At 36.3% G+C, this 27,988-nt stretch overlaps 1 protein-coding gene across 2 annotated transcripts; it reads right to left on the reverse strand.

The window, feature by feature from the left end:
- Nucleotides 1-172: 172 nt before the first annotated feature.
- Nucleotides 173-27,978, reverse strand: LOC135704893 (uncharacterized). Of its 2 annotated transcripts, XM_065226433.1 has the most exons (5): nt 27,873-27,978; nt 11,894-12,359; nt 11,551-11,634; nt 5,144-5,394; nt 173-685 (listed from the first exon to the last, which is right to left on the reverse strand). In XM_065226433.1, exons 2-5 carry the CDS (start codon nt 12,356-12,358, stop codon nt 559-561), a joined length of 927 nt encoding a protein of 308 aa, XP_065082505.1. In that variant the 5' UTR covers nt 12,359; nt 27,873-27,978; the 3' UTR covers nt 173-558. The 2 variants fall into 2 exon arrangements, with proteins under 2 accessions (XP_065082505.1, XP_065082506.1); XM_065226434.1 differs by lacking the exon at nt 11,551-11,634.
- Between the last annotated feature and the right edge of the window lie 10 nt (nt 27,979-27,988).

Consider the following 27,988-nt stretch of genomic DNA (forward strand, 5'->3'; position numbering starts at 1 on the left):
ATACGTAGGCAGTTTTAAATGTTGGAAACTAAGTTTTTACATCAGTTTACTATGTTGACAACAATAATTGCATGAGTTTTCAGTAAATGCCTTTTCGAAAGCTTATTGATTTACATTCCGATACACCGTTCGCACGATCTAGTATGGAAGTAACATGGAGTTTGCAAGTATGGAAATAATTGCTTTGGTGCATAATAATTCATAGACAGAAAATGTTATAAATGCTTTCTGAAACACAAAACAATAATTTGACGGAATCACATGCTTCCGACGTGTTGGGTTGTCTTTTTTTATATTTGATGCACCTTAACTTATGCCACGTGAGTAGTCATTACGGACACAGGATTTGTTGTTATAACCTTTCGAAAACGCCAGTTTTAATCCAGGACGGTAACGTAGTTTGACAAGCAATCAGCATTTACATGTCTAACCGTTGGTAAAATACGCTGAATTTAACTTTTGATAGTTCCAGATTGATGCTTAAGGCACATGATGTGTAGAATTTGTAGATATGCCAGTTATTGAGATTTCGTTTAACAGTACTGATAAGATGAAGGCCTAAACTTCGTTGCATTCCAGATAAAGCTGTCGGCAGTCCAAACCTAATCGCCCGTTTCGCCCTGCTTCATAAAGGGTTTCAAATGACTTGGATGATTGCCTTTCAAGGATGTAGCTTGTGGCGTAACTGAAAGAGAATAATAATACAACAATGATAAATCTTGCAAAGTACAGTGTGATCTAGATTTTGGCAATACAATAGCTCCATCTATGTTCCCTGCGCTTCGGTCAGAGAGCGTATAGGGCGTCGTTGTGCCAATTTGGTCGTGGCACATTTCGAGTATGAGAGAGTAATTGCAGTTAGATCAAAAGCTCGATAAAAAGTGCCTGAGAAAAATGCAAATACTTTCGCAGATTACCCGAAGTTGCGATAGTGAAGGTATGATCACAGACAAGCAGACATAACACTCTTAAAACCTTCATCGAAATCGTTTTTGAATGTCAATTTAAATGTTTCTTAGTTGGTAGTACTGACACTTGTGGTGCACATAATCAATTCCTTAGCGTTTGACGTTTACACACTACAACCATCTGTTGAGTGTATTGCCCGTCATAGTGTATACGACAGATGGCGAAAGGGTTTACAATGATAAATGTTCAATGTGTTGTGTCTGCTTGTCTGTGATATTACATGGAGGTTACGTTAGGATAAAATCAAAACATTGAGAAATATAACGCATCACTTTCAGAAATATTTCACTTCGCAACCGATGAACCATTCTGACGGCCATATGAGTACCCAAGTAACCATATAGTCGCAATATAGCTTGTATATTCTTACTTTGCTTGACTATGGTTAGTTGGGGAATCTGATGAAACTGTCACTTCTTTAAACTGATCCCTTTCGTATTTCTTTCATTCTCTTTTCGCACACGGAGCGCTCGGTTGAACAGCGACTTTGAACGTCCCAAATAACCATGGCAATTCAATTCAATTGGGTTCTTTAATTTTGAAAAATGTATCGGTTTTTATACATCATCTTAAAGAGCTTCGTTTTCTGAGTACAGCGATATTTTTTTCGAACCCACACACTCTCATCTTGATGTTTAAATCAAGATCTAAAGCAAAAAAAAATAACTTCACTGTTTGACACTAAACTAACAAACTGATAGCTCGCTCCCATACAAAGTGACACCGAGGGGCGCTAATAAGGTGATTTTTTGCAAATATAATCGTACTTATTTAAAATAGTTCCAGTGTACCAAAATTGATGAAATTTTGGGTTTGGGTTCCATTTTTAATGCAGATTACGAATATGCATTTACCTCAATACCCTTAAAGAACCCAATTCAATTAAACCGACCAAAAAAGGCGGAATCTTATTAGAACCAACCAAGGACGATCTACGGAAGGAAATTGCCGGTGAAGCACGGAATGAAATACGAAGCGTTAGAGAAAAAGTCCAAGGGATTCCAAAAGAAGTAATCAACGACGACGGAAGAGCAGAATATGGTGAGAGCTTTCCAATTATTAAAAAAAAAATTAAATCAAATTAAACTTAAATACATGCCAGGTTTGACAAAATATATTTTCGAACCTGGAAGCGTGTATGTAATACCAATATTCATTTGATAACGGTGATGCATACATGCGTGGCTTACTGTAAGTGAAAGTAACCTCGGAATGGGCTTGACTCTCCAGACATTCTGAAATGGGTTGCTGGATCTGCAATAGAGCTATCACCAGGCATGGAAAATCATTTGCATTCATTTCATACATTCATTTACATTCATTTGCCTCTAACTTTTTTCATCAACAGCAGTCCGCAAAATGATATATAGAGCTTTTGTAGGTTTTGTTATTAGCTACAACTTTTGGTCATAACTCAAATCTATATCTCTTATGCATCACGAATTAGAGCGGGCAGAACTTGTTACTGTTTTTCAGTGAATGTAAAATACATTCATTGAAAAACAGTAGTGGCTTATGTTCGCTCTGGTTCGTCATGCATAAGAGATAAGGATTTGACTTGTTTAGAAAAGTTGTAGTTAATAACAAAACCTACAAAAGTTCTATACATCATTTTGCGGAATGCTGTCGAAGAAAAAAGTTAGAGGCAAATGAATGTAAATGAATGCATGATATGAATGCAAATGATTTACCATGTCTGGCTATCACCTTCTAACTCCCGGACTAAACCTGTCTTTTTTTTGTAATGCGGTAATGCCTTCGGGCGGTTCCGGGGAGGTCAAGGGCCAAGCGCACAGGGTAAGGTTTAGTGGGTCGGGAGTGAAATTCTCCCATCACCACACCCTGAGTTCCTTCTCAGGTGTCTGTGAGCAGATTCCCCCCTGTATAAACACACACACACACACACACACACACACACACACACACACACACACACACACAACTCCATCTATGTTGCCAAAATGTAGTCCTCTTTCGATGTAACAATTTCAGTTTTATAAGGCTCTGTAGCCCATGATTTAGACTTTTAACATGTTTTAAAATCTCCATAAAACTAGCAATGTTACTTGGGAATTGAGTGCATAAATGGCTTTACAATACGAATAAATAATCTCAAAGTGTGTCATATTGAAAAATTATTGAAAACATACTATTTTAATATATTTTTCAGAAATTCTTTTTTTTTGTCATAGGGGAAATGTTGGATTCGGCAATACCTTAACTTATTATCATCAGGGGGTAAACAAAGTCCTAGAGCATTCAAATTTGGCCAATAGATGCTCTGAAACACAATGTATCCACATGCCAAAATTGAGCTCTCAAGGACGTTGTTTTCCCCCTGACGATAATACAATAAGGTATTGCCAAAGTCTTCATTTACCCTACCTAAAACGAAAAATGTGTTGTCAAAATCAATTTCGTTCGACGTTTCACATTTGAGTGCTAAAATTATTCCCTAATATCATAGAGGTAACTCTAAGACTAAAAGGTCCCGATGAAACGTGCTCAACTTTTTGGCTCAGCTCTGGTACCAACAATCAACACGAAATTAACGATTTTAATTTGGCTCACTACTTGACTAGCCTATTGCCATTATATTGACTAGCTAGCCTATAGACTTGACTAGCCTATAGCCTATTGACTAGCCATTCCAGTATAAATTCCAGTACTACACCACGTTTGTTTTGATTCGCTATGAAAGTTTGACAGATAAAATGAGGGGTTCGTGTATTTTCCTATGTTTCGAGGGGTGCATCGATTAGCTTGGGACCGAAGATAGTACCAGAGCTGAGCCAAAAAGTTGAGCTCGTTTCTTCGGGACCTTCTGGTCTTAGAGTTACCTCTATGCTGGTACTCTCTTCGGTCCCAAGCTAATCGATGCACCCCACGAACCCCTCATTTTATCTCTCAAACTTTCATAGCGAATCAAAACAAACAATGTGTAGTACTAGAATTTGACTGGAATGGGGTACGTTAATCGATTTGCTTGGGACCAATAGGCTAGTCAAGTAGTGAGCCAATTTAAAATCGTTAGTTTCCACCGGTTGGTATTACCAAAGATGAATACTAAGGTGAAACTGTCGGAAGAAAAACTTTCTATTTTAGTGTCCTCTTTCACGGTCCCTTTCATCCAATGAGTATCCCCCGTATGCATGGTAATTTTGTGGTTTGATGCCCCCTCGGTAGAGATAAAATTTTGCGCACTTTTTTTATACGATAGATGATGAGGAGAGGCCACCACTGGCCAGGGGGGGGGGGGACACCCCTCACCATCCCTCTCCAAAGGGGGAGTTTGGTAAAGAGAGATGATAAAACCGATTTGTACCTTCCTTAAAAGTTGTCCTAGCTCGCTATCTACTCTCTATATGCAATTTTCACACTGCCGTAATCTAAATGGAACTATCAATTCTATATTTTCATCTCCTCCTCATCTATCGTATAAAAATTACCACTTCAGTCAGTTATTCGAAATTAGCATCTTCAACTATAAACTAATCGATAATTTTTTGTTCGCTGTGCTGCCATTTTTCCACCAATGAGAGTGCAGCACATGTTTGAAACGATCGTTGATGTTAATGCTCATATCGGCATGATATAACCATAGGGGTAACTCTAAGACTAGAAGGTCCCAAAATAACGTGCTCAACTTTTTGGCTCAGCTCTGGTACTCTCTTCCGTCCCAAGCTAATCGATTCACCCCTCGAAACATAGGGAAAACCAATAACCCCTCATTTTATCTGTCAAACTTTCATAGCGAATCAAAACAAACATTGCGTAGTACTAGAATTTCGACTAGAATAGGGTACGTTAATCGTTTGCTTGGGACCAATAGGCTAGTCAAGTGGTGAGCCAATTTAAAATCGTTAGTTTCGTATTGATTGTTGATATAACCGATTACAAATATTTTACTTTTCGGTTCGTTAATCGATTAATCGATTATTCGAATGAAAATCGGCCATGAACTAGATCAATGTGAAACGTCATTTCAAATTTAAGGCCGTACATAAATAATGATACAATTTGAAAGGGGACCGGGGCTAATCCTCGGGCTAATCACAAATTACGTCCCATGGTAACTGAAATAAACACGAGTGCTGACCGGTTAGTATTACCAAGTATTACTATGGTGGTTGATGACGAAGACGATATCATGACAATAAAAAAAAATACTTACTTTCCAACCTGGCAAAAGATGCTTGATCCACCAATAGAATTCATACAGTCATTGTTTGCCTCACAAATGTACTTCAATAAGCATTTGTCTTCCGAGTTGTGATAAGACCTAGCATAAGTTTTAATCACGGTGATACCAGCTACAGCTGCATCGCTGAACGAATCCTTTTTTCCTAAGTTTCTCGCTGACATAGAACGATGAGAGAATGATGTCTTCAGGGCATCAAGAAGATTGACAACGATGTTGATGAACTGAAAAATAATGGAAAACAGATGCGATTTTTCAAAAACGTGTCTATCAAAAAAAAATTGTTGGTTCAAAATCAATGAAAATGGTAAGATTTTAGCAAAACTGACCAAAACATGTTATGGAAAATTTACAAGGGCCTTCAATATAGAGTAGCCTTATTTATTGCTCAGCTGTCTTTATTAGTTCGATGTAGCGAGTACACGGGATTGTTCATAAATTTACCAATAACACAATAGGGAATATGATTTGGGCCCAATAAGCAACCATCAATTACGTATTTATATCTTAACAAATAATTGTGGTCCATTCGAAGCGGCACTGCACAGTGTGCCAGATATGGAAACTAGCTGGACAAAATTAATGACTCCTCGGTGGGACGAACCCATCGTAGTGGTTAGCATCCATGCCTCTCACGTTAAAGGTCACGCGTTAAAACCGCATCCTAGAACAAGTCACGAATGATCTAAAATCTTTTAAAGTAACTATAAATACAAAAAATATAATTATTATTATAACTCCTCGGGGTTACGTCATAGTCTTCTGCAAAGCTGCTCAGCCCCTGGCTCAGCCATAAAATGCCTTCTTTGTGAATGAAAATTTTTAGGTCAGTGGAATTCGTGTTTGATCAGTTCTGTTTATGTATATTTTGAACGAAGCTTTATAGAGACTTGGTTTCTTCGACTAAGTTGGCATTGAGATTACGTTTAATAAAATTTCTGCAGACGTCAAAACCGTCAGAGATTTTCAATGATAATTTTGTTATTTAAAGTACTACAAAAAAATTTAGTTTATGTCAAAAGGTGAATCTCAGCATTTGTTTCTCTCGGTGGCGATCGCACTAACGACAGTTGGTAACTCGGTCACGGTATTTTTTGTGCGATTTATTTTTTGCTTGCAGCCGATCAGTGCACTCAAAAAAATTATCACATATATTATGGATGAAAACCATGTGAATTTCACATTTCATAGCTAAAAATTCCACCACAAAATCACATGAATATTATGAGGCCGATGAAAGTCATGTGAAAAATCATATAAAATTAACGTGATCGCATAAATGTTATGTGAAATTCAAAAGAAATCCATTAATTTTGTTTATGGATGAAAATCATTTGCGTTTCCAATGGAAGCTACATGAAAACTATTTTCGTTGTGCTCTTTCCCGTAGCCATTCGTTGTACACGCTATTTCAGAACAACCTAAATTTGGGTAGAATCCACCCAGATAGACCAAAACTGAAGCTCTACAAAATTGCTAAACTATGTTGGGAGTAACAAGTTGACAAATGAACAACGTCGATAGGATTCATCCCGACCAACCATTTCGTTAATTTTCTTTAATTATGCCTCTTCAAAGAAAAATCGATAGCGATCGTCACCATTTCATGAATAATTGTAAAGATACTAAAAGTCTAATCGTGAATCGTTTATGAAGACCTTTCTCAAAATATTGCTACCAATCGTTACCAATGTTAAAATATCGATTGTGTTGCCAGATCAAAATATCGATTTCTGTTGTAAAATCAAAATATCGATACACAACTGCTGATTTTATTTGTGATTTTTTTTATCTGCATAATTTCTAGTTTCGATCCCATGCCATCTGGGGTGTAATGATTTCGTTGTTGGTTGCTAATCCTCGGGTTCACGGCTGCTGTTGATGAGCTTATCAACGACAGGCAAACACACGCTAGTATGTGGCGTATTGAAATTTCTGTAAATGAAAACATGAACTCAATATTTATTTGTCATAACCATCAACCAGTCAGCCATGTAGGTGTAATAGAGGTCAAAAAGGTATCAATTTTCCTCATTGGGTTCCAAATGCCGAGAATCCCACCACGCATGCTATCATGGGTTATTAAATATTAAACGTGAAGAACTACAATGGTAAACATTTGCTGCGTCGCGGCCATCGGTCTTCTCGTTTATTTACCGGCAGATTGCTTCTTCCGATAAAATGCCGAATATGTCGATAAATATGTCGATAACAAGGAGATTATAAATGTGCATCGATGGCAATCTTTGTTGGTTTTTGTCAAAGTTCAAAGTTACGATGATATCAGTATTTAAATATTTATTGATGAATATTTGTAAAGAATACTAAAGTCCATGTGACATATCGAAATTAAAAGAAATTTAGTATGGCACCTTTATAGATTACTATCATATGACCGATGAAGAAATAATCTTAAATGTAAGTATCGATCAATAAAGATTTTTAAATGTGTACATCGAAATCATAAAAAATTTAAAGTAAATAATTGCCGACATGAATCTTTATTTCTGTATAAAGAACTTTAAAGAAGTTTCACGAACGGTTGGTCGGGATGTGTCAACATGTCACTCCCAGCATAGTTTACCCATTTTGGGTAGTATTAAAATAGCGTGTATGCAAAAATTTCGATGTGTGTGAATTAAAAAATAATACTTTGTTATTTATCTATCTCAATCGCTCAGGGAGAGATTGAAACTTTTGTGAAATCATTGGACGCGAATCCTGTTGACATGATCGCCACATATCACATTTTTGCTGCATATTGTTGCTGAGGAAAAAGCGATCTTCTTCAAATATGTATCTGTAGCAAGTATGCATTATGCCTTAATGCATAACCCTGAGCTATGCTGATGGGAAGGCAGTGGAAGTATCACTTGCGGGGGCAATGTTCAATATGTTCGTGTGTACAATTTGCCACCGAAGCTACCTTTGAAAGCTTAGTCCTGTCTACTTCAAACCAGAGGAACAGGATTTTTCAGTAATCAAAGGAACACATCTTAGTCCTTGTTAATTTTTATACTTTGTTGATAGTGACAAGACTCGGCTTTGTCCACCGAGGATGATCTTGAAACAAGGAAAACATGAGTTAGTTAGTCTTCATCAATGTGATTCCTAATATTCTATTACTTGTTCCCTAGTTTGAAGTATAAGTTCTGATGCATGGTCATGGTTTTGTTGTCAAGAATGACACTGTTGACAACTGTTGATTTTCCCGGTTCCAGTTTCCCTTATTAGGGGAAATGTATGTAATGTCGGCCTAAGTGTCCCTAATTTGGGCCCATACATAAATTCAGCAATCGACTAAATTTTCAATATCAACCAAAAATATCCATTAGTACCGTCCCAATGACGGGTTCATCTAGATACAATTGATAAATAGCAGATTTTTAGCGATGGGCCCAATCTTAGATCCATAGGCCAACATTAAAGCCATTTCCCCTATTATTATTTTTTCTATTTATTATTATTATAGTTCGTGGCTAAGATTTGTACTCGTGACTTTGGCGCGAGAGGTAAGGATGTTAACCACTACGCCAGTGCCGTCCTTTTTTTGTCGTTTTCATTAATATACCGACTTCAGAGTTAGTTTAAATAACACAACCACTTTCATTGTGAAAAATTGAATGCAGAAAGTGGATCTTAAGAAGAAGAAGTTGTTATTTATTTATGCAACAAGTTATAAAAAGGAGATGTTTTTAACACTCAGTACAGAAAAGTGCTACTTTTCGACACTCTTTTAAATAACATAATGGCCTACTATTCCTAGATAAAAAAAACAGTGTCGAAAAGTAAACCGTTCGAAAAAGTAAAATTTCTGCCACTATGATGCACATAGAAGGAGCGTCATATATCATACAAGTTTACATTATAGATAGTGTACATTTATGAGACATTTAATGAAATATTCCAAATATTCTATGCAAGCATCCATCTTTGTAACCAACATTTTTTGCAAGCTGCTAGTTTACGTGAAAAGAAAGTTTATATGCATGAATGTTTGCATGCATGGGTAATCACCATTAAAATTCAGGTTTTTTTTTTCATTAGAACTCATTGTCGAAAACTTCTACTTTTGAGTGCTAAAAATGTGGTATGCAACTCGTTGCAAAATTTGTTTTTTTTCAGCATTCGACTGACACTTTTCAGCACTGAGTTTCAAAATAGCTATTTATGCACCAAGAAGTTTTTTCACCGCGAGTCGTAGTTTATCCAATGCTGCTTCCCGAATCTGAAAAAAATCCGATTTTGCTACGAGTTGCATACAACATTTTTTGAACTCAAAAGAGTGTCGAAAAGTAAAACTCTTCAGCAGTCACTTTCCAACAATAATGTAATGGCCTACTTTTCCTAAATAAAATAACAGTATAAAAAACTACTACTTTTCAGTGCCCAGTGTCGAAAACTTCTCCTTTTTGATACTCTTTTAAGTGCAAAAAAAGTTGTATGTAACTCTTTGCAAATTCGATTTTTTTTACAGCACTCGTCGTGATTATCCTACTGGCTAAACCACGACTCGTTGTGAATAAATCTTCTGTTGGCAACTTTTTGCATAAATAGCTATATTCATTTATTTATCTTCATGGGATTGCTGTTTTCTGGACGTTTAAATTTAAAATGAAGCCTTGCAAATTGATTACCAATTCCTGTGTAGATTGTTCAAGGTTTGTTTTGATACGATATCAACTATTGTGCTTACGAAGTTGGCTAAAATAGTTTTTACGAGAATTGACGAGAAGCTTTATACATATCTTCGCTGAAATGGATATTCCACTTTCTTTATATTCTTATTATAACAAATAATTAATCAACAACCTTCATCAAGTGCCTATAAATGTATGGATAAATATCAGAATGTAAGTTTACATAAATAGCATATTAAGCTTGAACTAAGTCTAGATACAATCAAACCCTGTTACGATACGTTGTTAATTTTTTGAATAATATTTACAATTGGGGCTAAAACACAAAATCAGATATTACCACTTTTGGGCAAAAATATGGAGAGTATTTATGCAACATGTTTGTCAGCAACTGATAAGGAAAATGTATCCATCACCGATATGTACAATATGTTGCAGTCAACCCTTGTTGAATGTGGCAAATGACTTAGGTGGTGTGATTTAGAACTACGTGTATTGCTAACAACTAAGGACTACGTAATACGTTAGAACAGAAATTGTATACGCCTGTCCCCAACTTATTATTTTTCAAGCTATTACACAGTTGTTCGTTTAGAGCTGAATATGCCTCTAATATGTTTGCATTGGTTAACTGTGGCATGCATATTGAATATCAATGCCAAAAAAAGGCAAGGTAATTTTCAAATCTAAAATTTCCGTACCCGTTGCTTTCGGAATATATTTGCATCGTGGACGCACTTTTACTGACTAGAGCTAAGAGATCGCACAATGGTCCATTCAATGTATATTTTTCGCATAGGAAAAATGTTTTGAGTGCCAACATTAATTTGAAAAGCAACCGTATATTTGAATAAAATTCTCAAACCGAGAAATTTCCTGATTCTTAGCCAATGATGAAACATCCACCGTGTAATCAAGCTCACTCTGATTTGCTCCTGATCTGCTTTTCGGTCAGTGGGGTACACGAAAGGTGAGTTTTGGAAACAATGATAGGGTTGTTGGAGACTCCATACACAACTATAGGAACCTAACGCTTCTAACGTACCGCAGCTATAGGAGCGTTTACCCTATCTAAATGAAAGGTAATCGTATTTTGGTGTTTCGAATTTTGTGTTTGTTCATTGGCGGCATTCAACAAAGGTTAACTGTATTTATTTTCCTTAGAAGTATTTCGTTTTTGTACAACCCGTTTATTCTGATATATAAAATATCATACGTCGATAGTTATATTTCAGCACTGATATTGGCTGAAATGAAACTGAATATTATTTAATGCTTATTAGGCTGATGCAAATTTTATTTTTATTTTTTGTCAAAACCTTCCCCCCCCCCCAACAAGGGGCAACAAGATTACAAAATATCCATGGTGCAGAATTGAAAAAAATTATCCGGGAAATACTACCAATAATTCTTTCTATTAGTTAGGGACATAGACACATTATAGCTAGAATACTAGCTTTAATCTATTAATTTTCAGATGAATTGTCAAGATATTCCAAAAGATATATATTTTTTTCGTCCCTTGTTATTTATTTTTACCACCACTCTTCCTCCTACAACAATATTTGAGTGTTGTCGGACATAAAATTAAAATAATATTTGCATCGGCCTTATTACTATTTTATGGCTAGTTAAGATAGAAAATGAAAATTTTACCCATTGCATTTGATGCTCGATTGATGTGTAATTTTATGTTCAACAAGTGCCTTTGTCTTATAGTACTGTGTGTCTAATACGTACCTCTCCTGCTTGTTTTGCCATAGTGTTCATTTGATCTGGGTCCTTAGCACCGAACATAGCTGTGAACACAGCTGCGAGTACATTCTGCGAAGAAAGATAATCCAAAAGTTCGTGCTGATAACCAATTTCTACTATCTAACAATTCCTACTAGGATTATTTATTCATACTTAGTTAAACTACGTTAATGTTCTAAAAACTGGGTTTTACATGTTAAACATTATAAAATATTCATAAATTTCCATTACTACTAAATACTACGCAACTTGCATAAGCCAACCACCTGTGTACAGCTGTAAATACATATCGGATTTATATTGCTTTCTCATCTATACTGATAATTACCTGCATCGGCGATCCTCCGTTGTCCACCTTGTCAATACCGTCGTTAGCCCCTCCGCCAAGTAATGCAGTGATAATTTTGAGTCCAACTGAAATCACATTCGCCCAAGGCGACTGGGTGAAGCTGCCACCATTATCAATATCATCGGATTTGGTAGGAGCATTGTTGTTATTATTGTTGAACACCATTTGCATTAGCATTCCCAACATATTGGACCATGAGAATCCTCCATCCTGAATTTGATTGGTTTGAATATCATCAATATCATCTAGGGCTACTTTCTTGATGGCATTAGGTTTTTCTGCAAATTTTCTGTTTAGCTGAGGATTTGTGTAATAGGACGGCTGCTGTTGATGGGACTGTATTTGGGTATGTGATGGGTGGTGTTGTGGATAGGCATGTATCAAGACAAAATTACAAATGAGAATTGACACTAAAGTCCAACCAGCTGCCTTTTGGGACGACATTCTGAAAATATCGAAGGAAAGAATAAACTTTAAGTATGTCAATCAAGAAGTTTGATATGCGCTGATAAAAGTTGTAAACGACCATTGTTAATAAGGATTTAAAAGAGTTAAAGTCCTCGCCTTTCTTGCTAAAGAATACGAGCGCAAATCCCATGTCTGGACAAGCAAAAAATTACTAGACTTGCGAACTGTTAAGATAGTGATTTTTGTTTAATAGTAAAAATCAATTGAGCTCATGAAGAAAATGTTTGACACAATTTAGCTTAGATCAGTAACTAACTGAGCTAACATTATAGGATAGAACTAGAAAAACTCTACAACTGTGAGTAATGGGAAACCTATTTATCGATATCTTATTGACAAAGGCGACCATTTGAAATTTATAGTAGAGATGGTCGGGTATCCAAATGTGGACCCGAAATCATATTTTTTTTAAATACCCGAAAATTTTGCTTTTTGAACAACCGTACCTGATCCAACAGTCACGGGAACGGGTCGAGTATCGGGTACACCAAACTCGATTCCGACCATTTTAGCATAGGTTTAGTTTATAAGTTGGCACATAGTATGTGTTATTTGCAGTAGAAATTTGTCAACAAGTTTATTTCTATGTTCAAAATCATTATTTTATCATTTTTATTGGACACTAGCTGAGTGTGGTATATACGAATACATGTACCCGAGTATTGAATTCTTGTTGATATCCGTACCCAATCCGAACCCGATTTTTTTTTTCATCGGTTGTGGATGCGGGTCGGGTTTTGGCTAAAAATACCCGCACTTAACCATCTCTAATGGATAACTCTATTATAAATCCTGTAGAATTGTGCAGTGTACCTTCATGTACAACAAATGCCGCATGAACACATTTCAAATACTGAAGCAGTTGCGTATTTAAAATGTTCATATTATTATTTTTATTTTTATTCGGAAAGATTTCATCAAATTCCGTAGCGTCGTAGTAAAGATTTCCCCTTTGCCTTATCGTTACGGCTAGTATTTGTTTTCATTACCGATAGGAACTTTACAGTGCATAGGATTGCCTAATCAGTTCAATGTATGTGAATTTAATACGTTGATGACTTTCTCCTTTGGTTTGTTTTTTCCGTCGATCTTGTTTTCCGTGCTGAGTGCCAATGCTACCGACGTGCCAGGAAGGCAGCTCCCACACCTGGACCCTACCTATCGACCCATCAAACTCATGAACCGGGGACCAACGGCTTTACTTCCCATCCGAAGGAAGGCGTGATCAGAGATGTTATGCCTCAGAACATCCCGGCGGCGCCGACTGGGATTGAACCCAGGCCTGCTGGGGTGAGAGGTAATCACGCTTACCACTACACCACCGGCGCCGTTGATACGTTGATGACTTGAAATCAATTGCGATAAATAAACAGCATATGACGGTTCTTAAAATGCATTAACATCATAGTTCAGTTAAGTATAAATATGAAAAGATGAATCTATTACGTAAGTATGATTGTTGAGTTGACGGTCATATTATTGATGAAATAACAATAGGATAGGTAAAACGGCTTTCTCAGTCTTGCAGTGAAATGAAACAATCCATTATCTTTTCATGACAAATGTGATTTTTTTTTTCCTTTATTGGTTTTCAGTCGATCTTGTTTATTGTGCTGAGCACCAATGCTACCGACGCCAGGGAGGCAGCTCCCACACCTGAACCCTACCTATCGACTAATTAACATGACCAACGGGGACCAACGGCTCATGAGTTGATGGGCAACCGAAGGGAAGTAACTTGCGAAAGAAGGCGTGATCAGAAATGTTATGCCTCAGGTGCCGACTGGGATTGAACCCAGGCCTGCTGGGGTGAGAGGTAATCATGGTTACCACTACACCACCGGTGCCGCTAAATGACAAATGTAGTAGATTGATCCGTTTCACTTGAAGACTGAGAAGGCCGTATAACCAACAATCAATACGAAACTAACGATTTTAAATTGGCTCACTACTTGACTAGCCTATTGGTCCCAAGCAAACGATTAACGTATCCCATTCTAGTCGAAATTCTACTACTACACAATGTTTGTTTTGATTCGCTATGAAAGTTTGACAGATATAATGAGGGATTAGTGGATTTTCCTATGTTTCGAGGGGTGAATCGATTAGCTTGAGACCGAAGATAGTACCAGAGCTGAGCCAAAAAGTTGAGCTCGTTTCTTCGGGACCTTCTGGTCTTAGAGTTACCTCTATGGTATAACCTAACCTTAATACTGAACCAGTCGACCGACACATCAAATTTGAAATAACAATAGGTTTCCTCTAAAAATAATATTTGACCATTTGAAAGTGACTATCGATATTGATATCTTAATGTGAAAAATGTGTTCTCTGTGTAGTGGTGGTAAGAGACCTATTTCTCTTATATGGGAACACAGTTCAGATCTATGTATAATCTTTGTGTCCACTTTTAATATTTTGCAATGATGTTCATTGGTAATAATGTTGCAGCAAAAACGGCTGCCCAAATATGTCCATAATCAAAACAATTATGTGAATATAAATTGAAAAATACTATTTCACCAACAATATTCAAGTTTACATACCTAAAGTGTATTTTCAGTTCAAAGATTTAAGATTGTAAGCTGCGTGTATTTCGGATTTAAACTAACAAATCAAAGAACTGTTTCGACACAAATGTTGGATAAATTACTATTTCATCACGATTTCAAATATTCATCGCTATTTCAAAGACATCCCTAGACTTATTCCCGGACCTTTTTCGCCCACCGTTTTAGAAATTTGGCACTTTGGTCGATTGGCCTTGATCCCTTGACCCCTTCATAATTTCTCAAAATTTCTCAATCGGTCTGAACTGAATATATCAAAATATGTTTTGATATTTTCATTGCTTTGTCTTAAACTTAGAAGTAAATACATTGGCACAAAGAGATCTTTGTTTTGAGTTTATAATACTTAAATATTTTCGTTGATATTTAGAAATATTTCATAATATTTCCAAACACATCAAAGTTGTGTTGCCCTTTGAATGAACTCTTTAGTTAACAAACTGGACCCCTTTGACCTCGTACCATTGCTAGGCTAGGTATGCAACTTAGTTGCACATTATTAATAACTCCACAACGAAGCATTTCCGAGACTTTGTTTCTTCAGCAAAGTTGTTTTATTATAATGCGGACTATCTAATGGCATAAACAGATAGTTCTAAACTCAACTGCATAGATGGTGCCAACATTAACTCTCACTCTACAACAAAAATCTTTAAGAAATAAACAACTATTTTGCTATACCTAATACATGGCCGGTCATAACGCCTGAAACCCCCCCCCCCCCTCACCCCTCAAATGCAACGTTATTTATGAATGTTCCCTAAGGTAATATGTTTTCCTTATGTAAATTTACTGCTGTAGTTTTTCTAAATCAACTAAAATTAAGGGGCAAGATAACTTATATACCTAAGATGGTCCATTCAGAAACTGGACGCAAGAAATCAGCTATATCTCGGCGATTTGTTTGACGTAAGAAAAATGTTAAGTAGTCAAATTGTACCTTTTTTTATTCACTTTCATAAAAGATGTCAGAATATTATTCCATTGGGTTCATGAAAGAAACAAAAACTTTTATAGAAATTGAAAATATTTTATTTAGTGGCGCCGGTGGTGTAATGGTAAGCATAGCTGCCTCTAACTCCAAAGGGACTGGGTTCAATCCGAGTAACCGCCATCGGGATTTTCTGAGGCATAAAATCTCTGATCACGGGAAGTGAAGCCTTTGGTCCCCGGTTCATGAGTTCAGATGGTTCAATAAGCAGATTCCAGGTGTGGGATCTGCCTTCCTGGCGATGGTACCATTGGTACTCTGTACCGAAAACAAGATCGACGCTCCCACACCTGGACCCTACCTATCGACCCACCAACTCATAGACCAGGGACCAACGGCTTTACTTCCCTTCCGAAGGAAGGCGTTATCAGAGATTTTATGCCAACTGGGATTGAACTCAGGTTTTTTGGGTTGAAAGGCTATCACGCTTAGCACTACACCACCGGCGCCGCTAATTTGATAAAATTAGATATTAAGTTTTTTTTTACTTTTTCATTGTTAAATTAGTTGTCAAGTTCTGCGTGGTTTGATCATATTGTGTGAAAACATTAGTGGTGAGAACTCATCCGGACACGTCCGGGTTGGTGTTTGCAAGCCTATTGAAATCCATATGTTAGAGCAAAATTTGGTATATTTTTATCCAACAAGTTTTTTTTTTCAGTTTGACTCAAAACTTCTTTTTACATTGTTTCCGTGCCTAATATCACTCAAAACAGCAGTAAATAATGTTGGCCACGATTTTGCCCTAGTTACTGCTCTGTGCAGCGGGGAGTATTTATTCATTGATATTTTTATTGTGTTTCATTAGGAAGGTAAGAATGCATCCTTTTTTAACATTATGCGACATAAAAACTATTGTATCTAATCAAAAACAATGAGCAATCTAAGTGATAAAATACACTCCGCAGATCAATTTGACCCCGTTTTACGGTACGGTAGAGCTTTTTGTGCTGAACAATGTTTGTTCTATGAATATGTTTGTTATCTATATCATTAAAAAAATATCAACCAATATGTATATATAAAGGAAAAATATAATCAATTGTGTCCGCAGTACTCAGGTTTATACCTTTTTTATTTTTTTAATGTTTAAAGTTACTTTTGATACACTCGTTAGGCCTTGTATAGCTAAGCAACTTTGCCGAAGACATGAAATTGATACACTTCACCCCGAGCAGCTATTAATGTTTTCCAGCTAGATTACAAATCTGACCTACTATGCAACGTTATCTGAATGTATCATAATATCACGTTAAAACTGCGGAGTTATAACATGTTATAATAATTATTGTCAAGAAAAATGTCATCAAGATAGAATGTTATAACTGCTCAGTCTGGCCATCGTTTAAGTGTCCATATCATAAAACTAGTATTTCTTATGGCTCAGAACGGATAACGCGATCGAATTCAATTCTATTTAACTAAACATGTTCGACAAGTGGTTAAAGCGCATTTCCCACCAAACAGGACAAATAAGTGAGTTTTTAATAAAATTCTAATAAAAGTGCACGTTTCCTTCGTATCGTCTTGTTATATTTGGTACACTTATTCGGTATGAACCAAGAAGTAGGTGCACGGAACACAACACGATACAAACGATTTAAATTGCAAAAAAAGAACTTTTTAACCTGATTGTAATTCTAGTTCAGCTCGTTTTCAAACTGGACTAGATTTCAATCTGTTCAGAGATCAAGTGTTCCAGTTTCCGTTAGATTGCGTGAGATGCTTAACATGTCAGCAAACTAGAACTCTTCAGAAATGTGAATGGGATAATTGCTTTGAAACAATACCCATTTCTCACATATTTGAATTCTGCTAAATAACGGACACCAAGAGGAACGACCGCTTTAAATGAAACGTAATGAGTTGCAATAATGGGAAAAACAGTAAGAAATACGGGAGACCCATAACTGTTGCGCTCAAGAATGCGTTTTGTTCCCACCGAAGACTCAGACGTTCATCCCAATATTTATTTTCCTATATATAGTAGGTTATATTTGCTGCCAGACGTCTGCCGTTGTTTCTTATTTTCTGTATTAAATATGCTGGGGGCGACAGGTTCACTTTTCTGTTCGTTTGAGGATCTTGTCCTGCTAGAAATTTGCTCGCCATCGCTCGGCATAACGTATTATTGTTCTGGTCACACATTATATTGTGTGGAAGGAAAAGTTTGTTCTCTGGTTCGCAGCCACCAGAAAGAAACGAGAGCTATGGGTACCCGAGCAAAGTCGGTTAGCAAAATGAAAGCAAATCGATTTTAAAGTGTGCAGTTCCTATCATAATGAAAACTCATTTTGATTTCAAATGTTGCGACATAAGTCTGATATCATATTGTGCTTTCATTATGCAGTCAAGACGTTTTAAATGAAAGCAACTTAACTTGAAGTTCTGCTGTTTCGTCTTGTTTAAAATTTAATTGAAATTCATCTGTCGTTGAACTAATGATTATCGTTTATCTGATTTGTTTAACACATTTTAGGTCATTCGTGACTTGCCCGCGGTGAGATTGGAGCCTAAGTCTTTCAGCTTGAGAAACATGAATGGTAACCATTTACTCTAGGCCCGTATTCAGTTAAACATTATGAATGCAAAATCAGTAATCAAATTGATTTCATTGAAAGCAGGATTAGTTTTCCGTTTGCTTCAACAGTGTAAAATTTTGCTCTCATTTTTGCTGTGTTAACCGTTAAGTCAACCAAAATGAGATCAACTGGAGTATTCAAAATAAGTTACATCATAACAGCAAATTTTGATTTCAATTCGATCTTCAGCTTTGCTCGGGTAGGAAGCTGACATCCATCATGACGAACAGCGATCTTGTGACATGGAGATCCATCGTAGGTAGATGACAGATGCCCCCATGAACAGCGAGCTTGTGACACGTAATTTCCATATAAGCTACAAATGGTTTGTGAAAAGTCAGTTTCTTACTACATGAGTTAAAATTTTTGGAGGATAAACAGGACCCAATTTGCACTGTGGAGCGAAAAATTTAAAATTTTGAAACTTATCCAATTAAACGATATATAAAGTCATGAAGCTGAAAGAGCAGGCAAAGTTTTTTTTTTTTTTTTTTTTTTTCCTTTGGTTTTGTTTTTTCCGTCGATCTTGTTTTCCGTGCTGAGCACCAATGCTACCGACGTGCCAGGAAGGCAGCTTCCACACCTGGACCCTACCTATCGACCCATCAACTCATGAACCGGGGACCAACGGCTTTACTTCCCATCCGAAGGAAGGCGTGATCAGAGATGTTATGCCTCAGAACATCCCGGCGGCGCCGACTGGGATTGAACCCAGGCCTGCTGGGGTGAGAGGTAATCACGCTTACCTCTACACCACCGGCGCCGTTAGCAGGCAAAGTTCTACTAGTAAGCCTGATAGAAGGTAAATTAAATTTTGTAACTTCTTTTTTTTTCGCATTTCAAGCTTATTGCTTATCGCATGTGCTCTCAACTTAGTGTTCAAGATGCACTTCCACGTTCTGTCTTTCGATGCCTGTTCCATTTTTTATAGTTGTGTGGCAAGTCAATCATACTGTATGCCGAGAAATTTTTCAACCCGAAAAATTCCTCGACCGGATCAGGAATCGAACCTAGTCCTAGTCTTTCTTTTTAGCTGCACAATAACCAACTGAGCTAAGGGAAGCCCTATAATTTTTTGACTAAAGAAGTGGGAAATATAATGATTGTGTCGTGCAACAGACGGAGTCACTGTGTTTTTTCTTCAAATATTGGTACCGAAAATCAGGATCAAATGAATCAATGGCCATTTTGCTACGCGTTTTTATGTTAATAATAATAACATGGTAGATGTATTATAATTTTCCCCTGCTCTAGGATTCTCCCCCTTGCTATAACATTGTAGCAACATAATATCGTAGCAAAATCAAAATGAAAATTCAAAATTTTACCCTGTGATTCTGGGAGAACCATCCATCGTCCACACAGAAAAATTGAGTGACTACGGTGGGGTGGGCACGTCTTCAGAATGCCGGACGACGACCAAGTGAAAATGGTTCTCAAAAGCGACCAAAATAGTAAAAGAAGAAGAGGTGCGCAGCGGGCAAGGTGCTGAAATATGATTACATAGAATATTTAAACCATTTAAAATCATAATTTTAATCATCAAAATAAGGGATGAGGTTTAGTACCGAGGTCTCCTTTCGAAGCTCCAAAGAAGATTTAAATAAAATAACGCTGCACTAAACATCGACAACTCAAGGCAAATTATTTGTTCATACTACAGAACTATAACATGTTACAAGGGTGTTAAGGGGTGTTAAGGTACACTGGGGAAGTAGGACTTGGGGGTAAGTGCGATCATTGGCTTGTGTGACAGAAACCTTATTAAATTTATCTGATTAACATTAGAATGTGTAAATTCGTGTTGAATTAATGCATACACATTTGGATGAAATTTGAGTAAAAAATCGAATTTAGCGATAATTAACAAAATCTTCATTTTGGAACCATGAATTCAAATTTAATCTTTCATATTTCATGTGAAAATAGAAATAAGACAACACAATCAATATTGAAGAAGTTTTTCTATGGAAATCCAAATATAAATTTTAATATTACATCGAGGATGCACTTCAATCATGTTGAAAATCATGTCGTAATGTCACTTCAATGTGTGTGTAAAATCATGATAATGTTTAGTAATTCAAATTTCCCCAAATAGAATATTTTAAAGTCAACCGAATTAGTAATGAAAGTAAACAAACTAGCTTTTGGTGAAGACAAACCCAAGGTACATTAAAGTTGAATAATCCACCACTTCGAACATGACGTGGCCCCATATTCGGGGTAATTTGAAACATCGACCACTTTCAACATCGTAATTCCATGCCTAATATTTATTTTTTTCAGATTTTATGAACCGCCATTGTTTTTGGGTCTATTATACAAGTTTAATCATACAACAAGATTTAAATTGCCCCATACGTGGGTAGATCACCTTTTCGTGGGATGTAAGATCTACCACCGATTCCTAGTCCTGACTACAGTATTTTTTGAAATTAAAGGAACACATCTTAGTCCTTGCTACTTTTTATGCCTTGTTGATAGTGACAAGACTCGGCTTTGACCATCTTTGATAAGGAAAAAATGAGTTCAGTCCGCATCGTGCTCTCTTGCCGTGCGGATCTATTTGCTTTTTTCTGAAGGAAGTGTTACTACTACCTAAAGCTACAACAAATTTAAACAGCACTTTTCAGTGCTCAATATACCTACCTTTTTTGACTCTTATTCCTCTTTGATCCTTGTTTGGACCCTACCCAAGGTAATCCTTCTTGGATATCGATTTGGAAAATTCCTCTTCGATTCTTCAGATTCTTATAGTAATCTGCTTGAAAGTCGATTTGGATAAAAGTTTTACTGCCGCCATGGCGCCTAAGAAAAAGGCAATCTCTCGATCCCCTTTCTGATGAAATTTATTTGAGCAATCAATTTGATTTGCTCACGGATGATGAGAATGATCCGTCATCCAGGAAAAATTATAGTAAACTTTCCCTGCTTAATGCCAATATGGAAAAGATTCCACCTATTGTGATAACCACTTCCGATTTCCATGCTCTTCGCACGGAACTTTTGAACTTCGTTAAATTTAAGTTTTCTCTGCAAATTGGCCGTCGGGGTGAATGCCGTGTATTGGCTGAAACCTTGGACAGATTCAAATGTCTTCTCAAGTATCTTACTGAGATGCAGCACAAATTTTTTACTTACGACACCAAAACTGAACGTGTGTTCAAGGTTGTCATGAAAGGACTGCCCAGTGGTGAATCCCTGGATCAGATAAAAGATGAACTGGCAAAATTACTTGGAGTTGTGCCACTCCAAGTAATCAAAATGAAAATGAAATCCCGTCCTGGCGATTCGAGCAGTGGGATTTCTAATGATTTTTATTTAGTTCACTTCAAGTCTAGTGAACTAAACAGCCTTAAGGCCTCAGAAAAGGCTAGTCTTATGCTCCATGTCCGAGTGAAGTGGGAACACTTCAGGAAGACTGGAGAAAATTTCCAAAATCACATGCAGTGCCGTAAGTGCCAAGGATGGGGTCATGGAACAAAAAAATGCTACATGCCAGCTAAATGCATTAATTGTGGTGATTCCTCTCACGCAAAGGACGACTGTCCTGTAAAGGAAGATCCTAAGAAATTTAAATGTTCAAATTGTGGTGAAAACCAAAAATCCAATTTTTGGGAATGTAAGACTCGCGAAGCGATCCTACAATCTCGTTCTAACCGACAGGTAGGAAACGCTCCACGTTTCCGACCAGGTACAAATTCCTATGCTGTTAACAACGGTCAGTACAAATATCACCCCTGCTTCAAATTCTTCATCTATACCTACTCCCCTCGCTGCTAACAATGTTCAGCGAGTTAATGGAGCTAACTTTGTTACTATTGCAGGCGGTAGAAATCAAAATACTAACCAACGTAATTCTAACAAAAATTTTGAAAAATTTTACTTAGGAAGCATTACTGCTCTTAAAATGGAATTTTTACAGAAATCATTAATTGACATGATTACTGATATGCTTAAATCTAACTCCATGTTTGATGCTATTCAAACTGGAGTAAAATTTGCAAACAATATCTCAAGACTTTAAAGTTCAGTAATGGATTTTAAATTGGAATGTTCGATTGCTTAAAGATAATGAAGACGAGCTATTTAACTTTTTGAGAGTTCATAAGGTGCATATTGCCGTTATACCTGAAACCTTTAAGGAACCTTAAACCTGACCATAACGTTAAAAGGGACGCAAATTATTTCATTTATAGAAATGATCGTCTTGATGGAGCGTTGCCATCATTGTTCATAGACGAATCAAACATAAAATTCTTTCTTCATTTGAAACCAAAGTTTTTGAAACTTTGGGAGTTTCTGTTAAAACAAAATTAGGATAACTTACGTTCATTGCTGCCTATTTGCCATCCCAATGCGTATTGGTTGATTTGGTCTTAACTGATTAATGTCAACTTTGTAGCCAATTGGCTACCCATGCAGACTTCGGTTCTGATCACCTTCCAGTAACTTTTGAAATGTCCCAAGAAATAATTTCTAATCCCAACAGCTCTACTTTCAATTACCATAGAGCTGATTGGGAGCAATATCGATCATTTTTGGAATATAGCTTCGATCCAAACATTCCTTTGCAAACCAAAAATGATGTTAATTATGCTCTTGAATCTCTGACTACTTCTATAGTTGAAGCAAGAGTTGCCTCAGTACCAAAATGCAAGGTTAAATTCGATTCAATTATAATAGACGACGATCTTCATCCTTCTTAAAAATGTCAGTAGGAGACAATATCAAAGAACACGCGATCCTGCCATGAAAGTTATCTGGGGGATTTGCAAAAAAAAAATTAAAAAGCGATTCTCTGCCCTAAGGAACAAAACTTTTGAAAATAATGTTTCCGAGTTCCAAACCCTTTTGGAAACTTACAAAAAATTTGAAAAAACCTCAAAAGCCTATTCCAGCGTAAAATTTTGATTCCCAAAGTTCTCATAATTTCAGTTTGGGTCTTACTATTTCTATTGAAAATCAGGTTGCTCGAGATTATCTGATTAAGAATTTTCTATATCCTCATCAAAAAACTCCCAGAGAGTACCTTATCTTTCTTGTTAAATTATTTAACAGATGTTTCCATTTGGCATACTTTCCCGATAAATGGAAAAATGCAAACGTTGTTTCAATTTTTAAGCCGTATAAAAATCCAGCTAAAGCTTCTAGTTACCGTCCAATAAGTTTGCTTTCTTCAATAAGGAATCCAATTTTAACTGACAAAGGGTCGCAATACAAGATCGACGGAAAACAAATCAAGGAAATTTTTTTTAATCAATAATGAATAGCTAAAATTCAAATTATTTCAATGATTCTATATTTTAAGATCTTGTATAATTTCATGTTCATTGAAAACATTTAGCACAAGGACAGAAGTCCCACATTTAGTAAGAGACTTTTTGAATGCTTCCGAAAGTTATTTGAGATGAGATGAACTAGTGAGATAAGTAACCGTGCTCAACTATAAGAATCTTCATAAGTACTGAGGCTAATTCCATTAGTTCGTCCATACATCTTTAATAAATGATTCCATATTTTTGATAAAACAATGTTCAGATTATCCCCGGATTATTAAACGTAGTTAGGCACATGTTCTATTGTAATTGTTTAATAAATGAATCCATGCATCGTAAAATTCCCATCAAATTAAAAATAACGTGATGCCTGAAAGCATTTTGTACAGAAACATATTTCATATATGCAATAATATACAATATCCAATAAATGCTGAGGTGAGTCTCATCAGCAAAACAGTGCCTACTTTCTCTTGCCGGACACAAGCCAGGATGATTCAACCAGCAGGCCAAAATAACATTCACAACATACATAGTGACGAAGCATGTTGGAAATCCGGTTTCGAAGGAACAACGGAAAAAAGCACATCGTATGCATTAACATTTCGGTATAACCTGCCTGCTATAATGCCACTAGGCCATGATTTTTTTATTATATTAAATTTTGTCCATCGTATGATATAGTGATTCATTTCATTTACAATGTAAAATCTCCAAACATTGACAACATTATTATAGTAACTGGACAGCTCATTGGGATGTAACACGATTCATAATATTTTTTCGAGACACGGTAGCATAGCTAGAAAAAAATAAACATTAGTTTAACAGGATCAAAAATATGTGTGGGGTAGTTTGGAACTGAAGGTCAAATTTGATATGTTTGCAAAGTGTGTTGTCGTTAATAAATAATTACATTATGCCGTATTGGAGATTTTTCTAATCCTAACATTTAAACTGTGTGAACAAGCAGGTCAACACTTGGAATGATTTGACTACAAATTCAACCTCTACTAGTACAGTATTGGTGCTGCTGAAATTGTCTGAGGACATGGGAATTGGTATAGCGGCGTTAGTCACGCATTTTTGACCGTTTAGGATTTTATATGCAATTGAAGTCAATTGTCTCAGACACGATTACCCGGGGTTATGTAAATTAACCAATCACACTCAACTAAAATCAATGCTCCTATTAGGTGTACAATCTGGCGATGAATTGAATCATAGAGTAAAGTGTAAATGATGGTTTCATAACGTTATATACTGGTAGATAAAAGCTTTTTGATTTACAGTTTATCAAAACGGGGCCTCAGATATCGAGATTTCCCCATTGCAGACGTTTACGTTGACGATATCGATGGTTATCGATTAACAGCTCTGATCATGACTTTTTGCTACTTGAATAACATGTTAGATATAAGATTCCCATACTTATCAAGATCATGAACTCTTAATATTGTTGTGATTCAGTATTTTGAAAACGATTAGATGAAAGTGAGTCACGACGAGCAACGTCTCTTGAACACAACTTTTGACAATGGATGGCAATCGATGTCCGTCGGTGATTGGCACTAGCTTGCAGAAGAGACGTAGACGACCAGCTTAGACCAAGAAGAAGAGCATTAGTTGCCTGTAGAATACGACACATTTAATTTTAATAAATTCTCTAAAGATTTGAAAGTCTGGGCCACATTATGTAAGCAAGACGAAACGATTTTTTCATATAAGCGTTCCTTCCAAAAACACATAGGTAGTTTTGACTCCCTCAATGTTGCTCCTGGTCTTGAAAGAGGCAAGATGATTACCATCATTTTATAAATCTAGATGCCTAAGATTCATTTCAAATTGATCAAGTTCATCATGTTAGCTCATAACATACATGAGCCACAAAAGTAGAAACTTTTTTGAGATTTAAAGTATTGTATATGGACATCAATCTATCAAAAAAATTATAACAGCTTTCAAACGACGATTGATTTCAGCATGCCAGGATTTAATATGTTAAATAATACGTCATTTACTTTCATTATGACAAATTTATTTTCTGAATATTTACTGCTAGTAGGGGCTGTTCATTAACTACTTAGACAGTTTTTTTTAATGCTTTATCGGGGGGGGGGGGGGGTCTTGGACAGTTTTCCATACAAAAAATTTAAAATTTGTATGGGCCGTGGATAGTTGTTAACCCTCCCCCCTAAACTGTCTACGTAGTTTATGAACAGCCCCTAGAATGCTGATACCGTTCTGATTCGTATTTCGGGCACTTGTGCAAGTGCTTCAAATAATGGACTTGACATTAATGGTAAAACATTATTTAGTTTTTTTTTCTTCCATACATTGCTTAAGAAATCTTTAATTGAGCTATCTACGATGAATTTCTTCCAACTATAAATTTTCACGGGTATATTTTTTTAATTGATTTTTTTCTGTGGTTAACTTAGAAGAACTTTTAGATATCATTTTTTCTTTGAACTTTTTGTATTTCATACATTTTGAAGACTCGAGAGAAGCAGCAATGCAGAATTTTGAGTTGACCTTGCATCGTTCCATTACGCTAGAAGGACGATAAATTAATCGAGCGCTTATCGATACCTGTAATACCCAACCCTCCCTATGTTTCTCAACTGCGTCCAATTTAAAATTTCTGCTCAAATCCCAACACAAAGTTCTACTCCAGTTGTGGAAACATTGGTCCAAAAGACAAATAAAGTGATAAAAATGATCCTATAAAAACAGTCGACCACTATGACTAAGGTCTCAGCTAGCTGTCACAAAGTTTCCAGCAATAGCTTCAACATTTTTTTTTGTAAAACAATAAGCACTGTTCACAAGCAAAACTAATCGTTTGATTATATTTTACGTAGCTCGTTTCGAAAAAGTCTACTTTGTTTAAATCGAACGTTAAATAAAAAATAGAAAGTTTTTAGTTTCACGAGTATTAATTAAATAATATCAGAGAAATAAAATCCTTAAGCGTACATAATCTCCACTGGCATTTTACGGATTAAATCATTTTGAGGTTGCTGACCTGACGTCCTAGTTCAAAAACCTTGGAAAGCAAGACATCCATGCTACCAATCGAAAATCTAAATTCACAGCATGGACACTGGGCGTTGTAACAAGATTGTCGTAAATTATGTAATTTCGTTCATTCAAGCTTAAATTTTGATAAAATAACCTTTTATTCACTATTTTTATTTAACATGCTATCACGCAAACAACACTGATACTCTTCTGTTGAAATAATCGCTGCATAACTTTATATGAAGTACATTGACCACAGTTCGAAAAGTCCATTATTCGTTCAACGGTTTCATTGACCTATTTAAGATTTAAAATATTTCTTCGTCATTTGCAGTGCCACCAATTCAAGAAATCACTGACTGTCCGTGAATCGAGTTTACGTCACTTTCGGTAAAAGTAAAAGTTCAGCTTTCATTTCACCTTTTCTTAGAATTTTGCGTCCTTTCTTTTTGACTCAATAATGCTGTAAATCCGGTTTTTTTCATCTCATCCAAGGTTCACCATCACAGTGAGGTGGAACCCTAGACACAGATACACGCGAATTGCCGGGAACGGGATCTGTGCTAGTTCACAAACATAAGGAACACCGGATCGAAACTTTTCCATATGCAAGCAAGACGTTGATGTAGGTTATTATAACGTTAACAGCACACCGCTTCACTGCTTCTATTTTTTAACCCAAATCTCGCTAACTGTACATTACTTTCTCCGTCGATTCAAAAGTGTCACGTTGCGCTCAATCATACGCATTCCATTCGTCTGCCACTGAAGAAAATTTGTATAATTCACTTTTCATCGCGTTCATCGCTCTTTATTTAAATGATTGTAGACATTTATGCACCATCATTGATTGAATCGAACCATTAATATAAAAATAGTAATACATGTTGAATCACCGTTGAATTAAATTCCATACTCATGTCATTGACCGATGATTGATTTTAAAAACGTTTTTTATTTTACACGTTACAGATGAATTCTTTCAACAAAGCTGCACCTGACATCTAATTTTTTTTTTCGAAAAGAAATATCTTTTCTCACCTGTTCTACTAATAGTATCCTACAATTTTTTAAACTGATACAATGCACACTTTCAGCAGGAACCTGCTATCCACTCGGCTAATAAGAAATATCTGAAACCGTATTTGCCTTGAACT

This window comes from Ochlerotatus camptorhynchus, unplaced genomic scaffold (genome assembly GCF_037179485.1).
Source record: "Ochlerotatus camptorhynchus isolate MF236.1 unplaced genomic scaffold, CSIRO-AGI_Acam_v1.1 ptg000250l, whole genome shotgun sequence".
Lineage (NCBI taxonomy): Eukaryota > Metazoa > Arthropoda > Insecta > Diptera > Culicidae > Ochlerotatus > Ochlerotatus camptorhynchus.